At 52.8% G+C, this 13137-nt stretch overlaps 4 protein-coding genes across 4 annotated transcripts, besides 7 other annotated features; all 4 read left to right on the top strand.

The window, feature by feature from the left end:
* Window positions 1-202: 202 nt before the first annotated feature.
* PVX_100685 (hypothetical protein, conserved) lies at window positions 203-3806 on the top strand (the record flags this gene model as incomplete). Its single annotated transcript, XM_001613833.1, has 2 exons — window positions 203-410; window positions 553-3806. The coding sequence occupies 2 exons, from the start codon at window positions 203-205 to the stop codon at window positions 3804-3806; spliced, it is 3462 nt and encodes a 1153-aa protein (XP_001613883.1).
* Window positions 250-275: a microsatellite.
* Window positions 3807-4443: 637 nt separating the features above from the next.
* Window positions 4444-4473: a microsatellite.
* Window positions 4474-4710: 237 nt separating this feature from the next.
* PVX_100680 (hypothetical protein, conserved) lies at window positions 4711-7647 on the top strand (the record flags this gene model as incomplete). The annotated part of the gene is made up of 1 exon (XM_001613832.1): window positions 4711-7647. The coding sequence occupies one exon, from the start codon at window positions 4711-4713 to the stop codon at window positions 7645-7647; it is 2937 nt and encodes a 978-aa protein (XP_001613882.1).
* Window positions 7123-7157: a microsatellite.
* A 275-nt stretch (window positions 7648-7922) lies between the features above and the next one.
* PVX_100675 (hypothetical protein, conserved) lies at window positions 7923-9306 on the top strand (the record flags this gene model as incomplete). Its single annotated transcript, XM_001613831.1, has 1 exon — window positions 7923-9306. Exon 1 carries the CDS (start codon window positions 8215-8217, stop codon window positions 9304-9306), a length of 1092 nt encoding a protein of 363 aa, XP_001613881.1. The 5' UTR covers window positions 7923-8214.
* Window positions 8826-8865: a microsatellite.
* A 559-nt stretch (window positions 9307-9865) lies between the features above and the next one.
* Window positions 9866-9891: a microsatellite.
* A 375-nt stretch (window positions 9892-10266) lies between these two features.
* On the top strand, window positions 10267-12633 carry PVX_100670 (hypothetical protein, conserved; the record flags this gene model as incomplete). Its single annotated transcript, XM_001613830.1, has 6 exons — window positions 10267-11359; window positions 11496-11664; window positions 11835-11882; window positions 12009-12115; window positions 12274-12374; window positions 12526-12633. 6 exons carry the CDS (start codon window positions 10267-10269, stop codon window positions 12631-12633), a joined length of 1626 nt encoding a protein of 541 aa, XP_001613880.1.
* Window positions 10414-10449: a microsatellite.
* Window positions 11568-11587: a microsatellite.
* Window positions 12634-13137: the final 504 nt, after the last annotated feature.

The raw sequence follows: 13137 nt of genomic DNA, 5'->3' as shown, positions 1-13137 counted from the left end.
GTAAGGGAGTTCTCCGTTCCAAGCAGGTCCACCGCTCTTCAGTTTGTTAATCTCTTTCTAGAGGGCCATCCTCGCGGCCCTCGTTTGTTCCATCAATCAGCGTGTAGAAGCTGCCCCACTGCGAAGTTGTAGCGGCGCCAATCGTAACGCTGTTAGCTTGTTCCCCCTCCTGTGTTGGCGCCTTCCTCCTGCCGCCCCCGAAATGGCCCCCTCCAAGTTGCTGCCCACCGTGCTACTCCTCACAGTGCTGTGCGCGCGCCCCCCGAGAGTCCCCCCTCCCTTTGCGGATGCTGGGGGCACGGGTGGTCCAAACGTGGGTGGTGAGACGGGCCAGTTGGACGACTTGTCTCACTTCAGCAGGGAGCTCCTTGAGCCTCTTGCGCGTAACTTGAAGAGTGTCCCCGCCGTAGGTATGTTTACGTGGGCGTTCACAAAAGCGGCACCCCATTGGGATACTCTTTGGGGCACTCTTCGGGGCACTCATCGAGGCACCCATCGGACCATTTTAACCCTGCAAAGTAACAACACCGCGGTTTCACCCCCCCTCTGCAGCGCTCAGGGAAAAGGTGAAGACCCAAGTGGCCAAGGCAGCGGAGAGCCTGGAGCTGCCCAACCCGGACGAAGAAGCATGCGAAATTAATTACGCCGAGTTGTGCCCCGAAGGATGGGGAGACTGGGGGAACGCAGACACCTGCATAAGTCCTGCTAACTACCAAGGGCCGTGTAAAAACAAAATGGCATCGTTTCTCAATTCAACGCCGAGAGAGAAATTTAACTTCTCCATCAGGTGCGGAGTCTCATGGCCATGCTTGCACAGATGTACTGAAGAAGACCTGCTGGAGGAGTGCCCCGATAGTTGGACCCTCAAAGGGAACATCTGTCACGCCCCCAAATCTTATAAGGGCCAATGTGTTAGGAAAAAAATTTTTGCAAATTTCTTAAGGGAAGAAAAGAAAGCATGGGCAGATGCATGCGACGTAAGTTGGCCTTGCTCCAAAAAAAATTATAATTTTGGAAAGCTCTGCCCGAAGAATTGGACGCCCACTCCGGATGGTAATCACTGCTCTGCGAGTAGCTCCTATGTTGGTCCGTGTGGTCCTCTTTTGTACCTTTTCAATGTGAAGGAGGTGGAAAAGCGACTTTTAATGAGCAAGTGTAACGTCGAATGGCCGGTTAGAGCAAATGAGGAGGGGGGCAGCCTGGACGACCAGGTTTGTCCCCTGGGGTGGACACTTAACCCTTCGCACCAGAGGGGAGGAGGGACTACCTGCTCTCCCCCCAAATCGTACAATGGGCCATGTGAGGAAATAAAAAAAATGTCCTTCGAACGTATGAGCAAAGAGGAGAAGCATGAGCTATCCAGGAGGTGCGGCTTCGTGTGGAACTTCACAAATGAGAGGCATCAGAATTTTGGGCTGGCTTGTCCCTACAACTGGGTTCTAGTAGATGCGGCAGACCATGTGTGCGTTTCTCCTGTGGAATACACCCAACCGTGCAGCAATGTTGCCTCCTTCAAAGGTTACACGCACGAGATGAAGGCTGCCTGGGCCTCCCGCTGTAAGGCCCCCTTCGTTGATGAAGGAGCGTTCCGGGGGGGACTCCAAAGGGGGGGGAGCCAAACGAGAAGCCAACTGGGGAGCCGCTTAAAAAAGGGGAAAATATTCGGCCTTAATAGAGAAGCGAACCGCGGCGGCCTTCTCCTTGCAGATGCACCTTGGGAGAGGGATGGTCCCATAGAGTCCGCCACGTCAAGCACACACAGAAGCGATTGCAATGCTGCCATTGGTGAGGAGTGCCTCCACAACCGGGATGAACCGTTTGTGCACCCCAACGGGGGGAGACTACCTCTAAGTGAGCGAAGCAGTGAGGACCACCCCCACGAGTTTATCCTGAGCGACCAGAAGATTACGGAGCTTCTTCTGCTTAAGCAGGCATCGGAGGATCGCGAGTTGCGGAGGAACATCGATGAGGTAGTGCAGACGTTGAGGAGGGGGCACTCCCCCCGGGGGGCAACCACGTTTTCCTTTCTCCAGGTGAGGTCCAAGGGGGGGCAGTCCAGCGGGGCAACAAAGGGGCTGAAGGAGCTCGCCCGGGGGGCTCCAACTGTGGGGCGGGAGAAAGCGGCACAGCGAAGGAGAGGAGCAGATGGGGAAACGCCACATAGAAAGAGTTCCTCAGATGGGGAACCCCCCCTCCATGGCCAGAACGCCCCACCCACAGCAGCAGCGCCAAATTTAAGCGAAGTGAAAAACCTGTATGGGAGTTACCAAATAGGGAGGGCAGACCAGTCGTACTACGAGCACATCTGTTTAGAAAAGAACTACTCGGAGTGCCCCCTGGGATGGACCAGGATAAATACCCACCAGTGTATGGCCCCCAGTTGGTGGAGAACGAACGGGCACAAGTGTAGCTCCCTAATAGACCTGAAGGACTTCACCAGAAGGGTGTACGACGTAGCTCATGACATGTCCTTCGTTTCAATCGATGAGGAGAGGATAAAGAAGCTCGAGAGAAAATGCGCTTTGACATTTCCCTGTAGGGACTGCGAACGGGACTACGTGCAGGTCTCTTGTCCCCTCGGGTGGAATCAAACGGATGATGGATGGTGTGAAGCACCAGCTGATTACCCACCACATTTGAGGGCGGCCTGTGGAGGTAGGGTCAATTTTAAGTATGCCACACCGCTGGTTAGACGTAACTGGAGCCTTGTGTGCCGATCCGACTGGCCGTGCTTTTCCCCCTGCGAGAAGAACTACGCCGCGGTGTGCCCCCTTGGGTACGGGCTGATAAACGAGCGCCTGGACGCGGCTGGCGGGGGCACCATTCACGTCTGCGTGAATCGGAGCTGGGGGGGGGAAGTCAACCGGGGAGAAGTTAACCGGGGGGAAGTCGGCCGGGGGGAAGTCGGCCGGGGAGAAGTCAACCGGGGAGAAGTCAACCGGGGAGAAGTTAACCGGGGGGAAGTTAACCGGGGAGAAGTTAACCGGGGGGAAGTTAACCGGGGGGAAGTTAACCGGGGAGAAGTTAACCGGGGGGAAGTTAACCGGGGGGAAGTTAACCGGGGGGAAGTTAACCGGGGGGAAGTTAACCGGGGAGAAGTTAACCGGGGGGAAGTTAACCGGGGAGAATTTAACCGCTCACCGGGAGAACCGCCGAATGACTGCCTCGTCATCGAAGTGTCCAACAGCGTGCAGATAAAAAAGCAAATCGAACGGACGTGCAGAGTCATTTGGCCATGCCTGCGAAAGTGCGTCCAAGATTACCACCAGACTTGTCCCTACAACTGGCTGCTCAAGCAGAACAAGTGCATCGCCCCATATCATTACAGCCCCCCACAGGGGTGTGCCAAGTCGTTTGCAGTCAGATCGTTTGGCTCCTTCGATAAGTACCTCTTCTCAAACAGATGTTTTGCTCCTTGGCCGTGTACCGATGCGTGCCAGCAGGACTGGTCCCAGCCCTGCCCCGCTCACTGGTCTTTGGTGAAAAGCAGGAAGGGTAAAAGTGCCGCGGATAAACAGGCAGCCTCGAAACCTCTTGTTTGCCAACCGCTAAAACGCAACATCCATAGGGGGGTGTGCACAGATGAAAGCTACGACTTGACGGATTTCACCTTTTTGCAAAAGCAAGAGTTCTCCCACCGCTGCGGTGTTCGGTGGCCATGCGGTAGTAGCTCTCGGCTGTATTCCCCCAACTGGCAATCGCAGAGGGTGTACGACGACGTGGGGTTCCAGCGCCTAAGGACGCTGCGTTTTTATGACGCCCACTACGCCTCCAGCTACGCCAAGTCGGGCACTTCCTTCTTCTAAGTTGGGCGCGCTGAGCTTGGCGGTTTTGTTTGCAATTGTTTTGTGCCTAATAATAAAGCGAGCTCTTTTTGCGAAGTTGTCCATGCGTTTTTTTTTTGCTCAACTCTCCCTTTTGCGAGGAAGCGAGAAAGCACCCGCACCCGCTTAGCTGATTAAAACGTCTGTTGTTTGGTCCACGCTGGTGCGTCCCTTTGGGGGGGTTCCTTTTTGGGGGCCTTCCTTTTTGGGGACCTCCTTTTTGGGGGCCTTCCTTTTTGGGGACCTCCTTTTTGGGGGCCTTCCTTTTTGGGGACCTCCTTTTTGGGGGCATCCTTTTTGGGGGCATCCTTTTTGGGGGCATCCTTTTTGGGGGCATCCTTTTTGGGGGCATCCTTTTTGGGGGCTTCCTTTTTGGGGGCATCCTTTTTGGGGGCATCCTTTTTGGGGGCTTCCTTTTTGGGGGCATCCTTTTTGGGGGCTTCCTTTTAGGACGTCCCCCCCCGACATGCGGGGTGGCTAGTTTACCGTGCGCATGCAGGGAATCTCCAGGGGCGTCGTGAAGGTGGCCCCGTTTTACCACCACGTCCCCGCTCGTCACTTCTGCGTAGGGGTGACCTGCCCGACTGGGTAGCCTCCAAGGGAGTTACACAAAAAATGGTGAAAAAGAAGAAGAAAAAAAAAAAAAAAAAACCGAAATGATTAAACCTGATGTACACCGCAATGCGTGATGAGGCGCCCCCGCACGAGTGTAACATAGTTGGCCTTTTTTAGCGGCCATCGTAGAGGCGCTCTTTCCTTCTCTTCTCCTCTCCTCTCCCCTCCCTCCCTTCTCTTTCCCAGCCACATGCAGGTACACTCGCCGCCCCCACATTAGTGATCGCCCCCACGTTAGTGATCGCCCCTTCCCGCGCCCGCCATCGATAACATGAAAAATGTAACGCGGCTGTGTGTGTGGCTTCTCATCCTGGCCAGCTGGGCAGCCGTTCGCTGCAGGCGGGTTTGCGAGCGAGCGGTAGGGGGCAATTACAGTGGGGCTGCGAGCTTGTCCAGCGGCCTGTCCAGCGGCCCGTCAAGCGGCCTGCCAAACCACTACAGACGGGAGACAAACAGGGGGAATCTCCTTTTCCTCAAAAATAAGTTAAAAGAAATTTGGGACAGCTTTACTGCCGGGGGGGGCCACCACACCAATGAGCCATCCAAGGAGAAGCAAAACAGTTTCAACTTGAAAAAGGCTTTCCACAGCTTTGCTCCGAAGGGTGAAAACGAAATCGTCAGCAGAGTCGTGGTCCGAAACAGCACTGTGATTAGCCCCACCCTCCTTGCCAAGTTACTCTCCAGAGAGAAAATAAAAACCATTCGGCACAAAGACATTGATAGGGTTGTTAAAATTGTTTCGGACTTTTACAGCAAATCCAATTACCTCTTCTCGCGTGTCCTTCGACACGAAGTCGTCGAGGAGGGGGGCCAGGACGTGTTGGTCATCTACGTGGAGGAGTTGATTCTGGGCCGGGGGGCCGTCCAGATCCGGGTGCTCCGCCCGGCAGGAAAAGCGGCAGAAACAGCCAGACCAACGACTACTCCAACTGCCACTCCACCCACTTCGCCTACCACTTCGCCTACCACTTCGCCTACCGCTCCCCCCCCAGGGGAACTCCTCTTCGAGCGCAAGGGCTCCGCCGGGGGCGTGGCCGGCGCCGCGCCGAGCCCCGATGACCTGCAGAGGCCCGAGGCCGCGCCCAACAAGCTGCGCAAGTTCCTCGAGCAAAAAATGAACATCAAGGAGGGCAGCATCTTCGTGTGGGACCAAGCCACGTTCGACCTGCTACTCAAATCGAATCTATTCTCTTACGTACACGTGAAGCTGCTTCACAACAAGCAGGAAAGGAAGCACCTACTACAAGTGGACCTAGTGGAAAGTAAAAGGTTTTCATTCGTCCCATCCATATCAAAGGGATTTAACTCTCTCTTGGATTTATGCGTTAATGTTACGCTTGGCTACCTGCACAGCATTAACTATGGGGACAAATTCAGGTTGAAGCTTTTTAAAAATCTCAGTTACAAAGAGAATAAGCATGACTACGACGTAGTCTTCGTAAACGACATCATAGAATTGGAGAAGCTGCGGAGCAACGCACATGCGTATTTCCTTTTCGGGGCCAACGTCAACCAGGCGTTTAAGAAGGAGCTAGACGGATCGGCCCTCACCGAGTGTGTGAAAATTATGAACAGGCAAGGTGAAAATGGGGGGAAAAGGGGGAGCCAAAATGCGCACGGGGGGGTTATAAATCCGGGGCAACTCCTAGAGAAGCATCTTCCTGGTCAGCGCGATTCGCTCCCCCGAGGCCCCCCCCCGCAGCGGAAGAACATCTACAGCTACCTGCACCGGGGGAAGGTCTTCCTTTTCGCCATCAGGAAAATCCGCAGCACCGTTTTGGAGATCAAACTGAAGGCGAAGAAGGAGCTCTTTCACAATTTTCTCTACTTCTTGGGGGTGGGAAATGATTACTCGGAGGGGAGTTCCCAAGAGGGAAGGCTCCACCCCCTCCGCCTCCTCCCCTTTTGGAGGAACCCAAGCAACAGCCAAGTGCTATCAAACCAGCTATACAACATTTACGGGTCAAAACTGAAACTGTCCGGCTGCCTAAACGTTTATTCCTCCAGCTGGTTTGAAAAAGCAAAATGCATGAAGTCTTTCTTCAACGTGAAGAATAAGGTGGACTTGGTTTTCTACTTCAGCACGGATAGGAAGTTTCGCCTGGAGGGGGGAAGTCCCCATGTGGGGAGAGGTTCAGGGGGCACACCCGATCTGAGGTCAACCATGCTGTCCTTTCTTAAGGAGGCCAACAAGAGGGGGGGGGGCTTCCTCTCCATTGGCAAGATAAAAAACGCGTACCTAAACTACACCCTTTCCTGTCAGAAGAATTACAAATTGAATCTGTTTGACCTCTTATGTAGACTCAAACGGGTGTTCACCTACCGGGGGGGGGGAAGTTCAAGCCAAGAGGTGAAACCGCCTACCACTGGGGAAGAGACCCCCCTCGTACTGGTCCCCCTGTATAAGTGCAAACTAATCATGAACGATGCTCACCTTTTACTAAACGTGGCCTTTTTTTTCAAAAGGAATTTATGGGATTCACAGCAGGGTTGTAACATCCCCTTTACTTGGGCGTCAGGAGGAGAGAGGCATGGAAAGGGTCCCTGGTCGTACTACCACCAAGTGAAAGAGCTCCTCCGTGGGGTTACGGCCAAAAGTAGGAAGAGGGATGGCCCCAATTTTGAAGAAGACTTAACGCGGATCACTCTTCCGAGCGGCGATTCACCAACGGGGAGTAGCCCCCCCAGCAGCAGTAGCAGCGGCAGCAGCAGCAGCAGCACGACGTATAACATATGCAGTGTCAACCTGAACGACGCCCAGAAGGAGGAGCAAAATAAGGTGAGCCTCTCGGTGAACTCCAAACTGATACTGCCCGTGCTGTTTGAGAATTACTTCCTCAACCTGATGGACTTGCGGCTCTACCTCTTCCTCAACTGCAGCCTCTTCGGCACAGGCGGTGGTAGCAGCAGTCATAGCAGTCATGGCAGTCATAGCAGTCATGGCAGTCATAGCAGTCATGGCAGCCATAGTGGTAGTGGTGATGGTGCTGCCCGGGGGGAGGACGGCCGAAAGAGCGCCCTCTACAACTACCTCAAACTGTCCTTCCTCAAGAGCAAGCGGAAGATGCACCACTCGGCCTGCGGCTTCGGGCTCCTTCTGTCAAACGTCAACATTTTTTTAAACTTCCCGATTGGCCGCCGCTCTCTGCTCCCCTCGCTCGTTTTGCAGCTCGACGAAGGGGCCTCCCGGTTCGGGTACCTCTCCTGAGGGGGGACAGTCGCGCCCCTCTCAGCAGCCCGCACCCGTTTGGAGTGCTATTTGAAGCTTCGGGGCGCTCCCCCAGCTCATTTGCACGCCACTCTTTTTGCGTGGCCTTCTGTGTGACCTGCTCAACCATGTGGCGTAAAAAAAAAAAAAAAAAAGAGCGGCTCCATTTTTTGGCTTACCACAATTTGCAAACTTCTCCCTTCTCCTTTATCCTTTTTTTTTTTGTTAACATTTTTAAGCTCTAACAGTGGCTACACTCGTCATGTAGGCAGCCAGGGGTGATTAGCGGCAGGTAGGCTGATCGACTTAGATTCGCAAGCGAGTGAGCAGCGGCGCTTTCGCGGTGCAGTCCGTTTGAGGCGGCTTTGGAGGGGCTCCTTTGGAGGGGCATCTTTGGAGAGGCATCTTTGGAAGGGCATCTTTAACGGGGCATCCTTAACGGGATCGCTTCACTCCACACGTGAGTAGCCCCCTTTAGCGGTGCCCGCCGCCTCGCCGAGAGGGAGACCAGAATAAGAACCCCATTTGGGGATAGCCCTCCCACACACCTCATTATAAGAAGCCAAAATGATCACCTCCATCGATGTGGTGCACGAGCTGCTGACGACGATCTACAGCAGCATATTCTCTCGAAGCAGCAAAGACATCCTCAAGTACGACGTGCTGCTCTACCTGGACGACCACTACTACTTTGACATCGTGCGGAAAGTGAGCGAAGATATGAAGGAGTTAGATCCTGATGTGTGTGTCCTACAGGGGGAGGATAACTTTAACCAAATTTTCACGCACTTCAGTCGCAGCAGGAACTACATCATTAAGGATAAAGCGTACGAAAATGAGAGCGAGCGGAGGATAGACTTCCTCCATGAGGTGCTGGCCGACCTGTTGTGTTTGCTCTATGAGAAGGGGAAAAATGGCTCGAAGGATGTGAGGGTCATTACGAAGAGGGGGCACACAGATAAGGAGAACAAAAATTGGGAACTAATAAAAGAGGAGTTAGCCGAGATTGAAAAGTTACGTGGAGAGCATAGAAAGGAGTCCGCATCAGGGTCCCCCCCCGTGGACACGCTCACTACCAACCCAAGTGGAAATCTAGACGAAACGTACATCCGCCAAATCCTGAGCATCCCAAAGGAGCACTTCCAAAATGAAGACATCATAATAAAGCAAAGAGTAGACAAAGGGACAGAACAGATGGTAAGCACACTGCTTGACCATCTCAATGGAGAATACCAGCTGAGGTACTACTACCTCTTCCTAAATAACTACCTGACCATGCAAACGATGTTCATGTCCCCCTTAATTGACTTAACCTCTGAGGAGTTAAAAAAAATTGTAAACAGAATTGTGCTCATTAAAGGAATGACCTACCGCCCTGTTACTGTATACGACGTGCTTTCCTTTCAGTACAGCGACATTTCATTTTTTAAATCTTCCCACAACAATTTGGCTTCTCCAGTGAAGAAGGTAAAACTGGTGGGGGAGACCATCGAACGGGGAGGCCTACCCACTACGTTTTCCAAGAAGGTCATCATGAAAGATGTGATCAGCGCGAACATTTCTCTTAAGGAGAAGTACAACAAGGTGAAGCGCCACAACGAGGGGAACTTCGGGGGGCGGTACAAGGCTCGCAATTACTACGACTCCGCCAGGAGGTAGTCCGCTGCTAGGAGTGGTATGCGTGTGTGTATGCATGTATGTATGGGGTGCGCGCCTATCAGTGCGAAATTGGCTCTACTGTCTATGTTTCCCTTTGCCATCTTTCGTTGTGCCTTCGCAGCCTCGCCGCGTCCCCCGCGAGCACATTCCAGTTTGCGCAAAATTGGGGCAGCTCCCCCCGTTTTAAAGGCACATTAGTGCCACATTGAAGGCATCTTCCTTTTGCCTGCATGTGCATTCAGCAAAGTGACGGGGGAGTTCCCCGTCGAAATAACTCTTTTCGCGTGATGGCTAACTTCGCCGCGTCGCCCAGCTGGGGCAAGTTTAGCGAAAAATTAAGCGAATAAACGAACAAATAAGCAATGTGCGCACCGCTCTACGTGGGGCAAAATTAAAATCGGAAAATACTTCCAGCTGGGGGGATGGAGAGGATAGCAAAATGCGTTTCCCTTTTTTTGGGTGGGACCATTTGCTAATTCGCCCACGCGTTTTCTCCCCCTTTGCGGGGTGTCCACCATTTCGCTGTCGATGTCGATGTCGCTGTCACTGCCGCCCTCTAGCTTTTTTTTTTTTTTTTTTTTTTTTTTGGCTAGCTTGTTCAGGCGATTTTTTCCTTGTGCACGTTTTCCTCCTGCCCCGTTCAGGCGATTTTTTCCCTGTGCACGTTTTCCTCCTGCCCCGTTCAGGCGATTTTTTCCCTGTGCACGTTTTCTCCAGCCCCGTTCAGGCTATTATCCCCCTTTTGAGGCGCAAAAAATAACGTCCGCGCTTTTTCCCCCAATTGCAGGGGAGAGAGAACGGCCAGCTCGCGAAGCCCAATTCGGTAGACCCAAACGTGTGTGTCTCCATTTCGTTTGAAAAAAAAAAAATGTGGTAACCGCTGATTTGGGGCTAACACATGCGTAGTACCTCACATTTGTTTTGCCACTCCCCAACTGGATGATAACACCTTTGGGAAAGATGGGGCGAATTGCCCCCCTGCTGCTCACCCTGGCGGAACTCCTTTTGTACGCACACAATGCAACAGTCTGTTCTGCGTATCATTTGGGAGAAGCGGCGAGGAAGAAGGCTTGCAAATATGGTTGCACCGGTAAGGGTAACTCCCTCGTAGAGGCGAAAACCCAAAGCGAGCAGGACTACTTCACCTTAAAGCTGAGTGAACACAACTTCAGGTGGAGTGTGCGCCTGCTGATGGGGTCGAAGAAGACGCCCCTTCAGTTGGGCGTCGTCACGTCCACCCCCATAACGGCCCTGTACTGCTCCTACAACGCGAGTGCACGTGAGAGTGACCAAATGAAGGATTTAAAATATGGGGTAAACGAGTCGGAAGATGTAAAATACGTAGGCTGCAAAAGTAGGCAGTGCACTGCTGCACAGCGAGGCAATTCTTGTGCTCCGATAAATCATTTTCTCAAGATGATCCACGAATTTGGGTTAAGAAAAAAAAATTGTACCAGTCGATTTTGCAGCTACATAAATGATATGAACTTTTTAAATGTGGACACCCAGTTGGACAAGAGGAACATGTCCGTGTGTTCGTTCAGCTCGACTGTTGGTTCGGAACACATAGAGGGTTTTTATTTTAAAGATTCTTTTTACCTGCACGAAACGGTTAGATGCAGCTACAACTACTTCGGCTGCTTAACACAGAGTGACGACTTGACCTTCAATAATGCCATTTCTGGTTTTATAGGGTTGGCATATAACCGTGCAGATGATATGGCTCACTCGAAAGAGTCTCCCTCCATGATGCATACATTGGTTCAGAAGTCCATATCTAAAAGGAACGTCTTTACGTTGTGCTTCGTAGAAGGAGGGGGGTTTGCATCCTTCGGGGGAGTTAACAATGAAGCCTTAAGGAAGACCCCCGCTGTATCTAAACTGCAGATGAGTTCACAACACCTGGAAGCAGATGCCCCGCTGGAACTTGTGGCAGACCAGCAAGCCGCTCCGCACCAAATTGTTTGGCTCGCATATTCGGACACTTCCAAGGACACGTACAGCCTCCTCTTGAAGGAGGTCAACCTGGTGTCTGGCTCGAAGCGGGTGGAGAGTGCGATCGGCGCGGTGGCTCTCGTCGATTCGTGTAAGCGGCGAGTGGATGCACAGTTGAGCAGTGCACTGTGCGTTCTGCTGCCATGTTGAGCGTACACACATGGACTTCTTTTTCCCCTCTTGCTGCTCCCCAGACAGCTACTTCCTCTCCTTCCCAGCGGAAATCACCGCCAAGCTGAAGACCGCCGTGCACAGCTCCTGCGCGGGCGGGGCCAACACCTGCTCCGAGATCATCAACAAGGGGGTGTTCACACTGAAGAACCAGGGCGTGGCGGACTTCCCCGCGCTGGAGCTCGTCTTCGAGTAGGTTAAGCGGTGGGGTAGCGGTGGTGAAGCGGTGGGGTAGCGGTGGTGAAGCGGTGGAGTAGCGGTGGTGAAGCGTGGTGAATCGTAGAGAAGCCACTTAGACAGTTTCCCCATAGGGTGACTTCCCTACATGTGATCCCCTTCCCCCCTTTGGTTCCCCCCCTCAGCGACGGGAAGGTGCTGATCGAGCCCCAGGACTACCTAATCCACGAAGGGTTACCTTAACTTCCAGCCCAGCGCGAAAAACTGCGTTGTCTCCCCCACGGGGAGAGTACCCACATTGTGAAGGAGCATACCTGCCCACCTCCCTCCACTTGCACTTCTCTCCTTTTTCCCCGAAGCGACGGAGTGTATAGAGTTTTGCTCAATTCAGAGGGAACCCTCAAGTTGGGGGTCCCCTTTTTCCTGAACAAGTACCTCATCTTCGACAATGAAAGGGGGAAGCTGGGTGAGGCCTCCAGAGGGGTTTCCCCACCTCGGCACATCGTTAGAAGCACCCTGCTGAGGCGGGGCGCGAACGTGCGAAATGCTGCATGGTACATGCTGCATGCCGCATGCCGCATCCTATACGCTACATGCGAACCCGTTTTGTCTCCCCCCACACAGGAGTAGGCCCCTCTGATTGCACCTACAAAATGAAGGAGACCTTTCCCGGAGTCGACTTGAGCACCCCGGAGGCGGACTCGAAGGGGGACCCCGAGGATGAGGTTTGAAGATAAGAGGCACACTCACATAGAAGCGAACGTGAGATCTGCTCTTACATGCGTGTCAAGCATAAGTAAAAAAAAAAAAGCGAACACGTGATTGGTACTTCCTATAGGTTTGCTCGTTTATTTCACTCCCCCCCCCTTTTTGAAGGACTGCACGAGGGAAAGCTTCTTTCAGGCGAACAAGTTAACCATCCTGGCGCTCACCTCTTTAAGCGTTGTGGGGGGCCTTGTCGGGGGCGTTTTTTTCTTCTGTTAACTTGGGGGGTACAGATGCCTAGGCAGCTGGATGGGTGTGCAAATGGACCCACGACCCTGAAGGAAGGGCAGACCCATTTTACGCGAGAAACATGCACAGTGTTGCCCCCCCGAAGAGGTACTTCCAATCGGGACTACTTTGCCACCCCCTCAAGAGAAGCCACACAAAAAAGGGTCCCCAATTGTGTGCCCATTTTGGCTACTCCCATTTTGATGTGGAACTACAGCACACCGCTAGATTCTCCAGCCAGGGGAGGAGAAAAAATACCAAAAAAAATTGGCGGAAAATATAACAAAGGAACGGGGAAGTAATGCACGAAGGGAACGGGGACATGTATAATTAAGGGGGGGAAAAAAAAAGGAACTGTTAAATGGCTCACAAGGTCCATCTCATGTCTATGGATTCTTTTTTTTTTTTTTTTTTTACTACACCCTTTCGCGCAAACCCACACTGGGGGGAGGGAAAAAAAAAAAAAAAAAAACATTTTCGCTATGGCCCTGAACT

The sequence above is a fragment of the Plasmodium vivax genome, chromosome 14 (assembly GCF_000002415.2).
Source record: "Plasmodium vivax chromosome 14, whole genome shotgun sequence".
NCBI lineage: Eukaryota > Apicomplexa > Aconoidasida > Haemosporida > Plasmodiidae > Plasmodium > Plasmodium vivax.
Note: the sequence above shows the minus strand (reverse complement) of the source record. Positions and strands in the feature narration are given on the sequence as shown.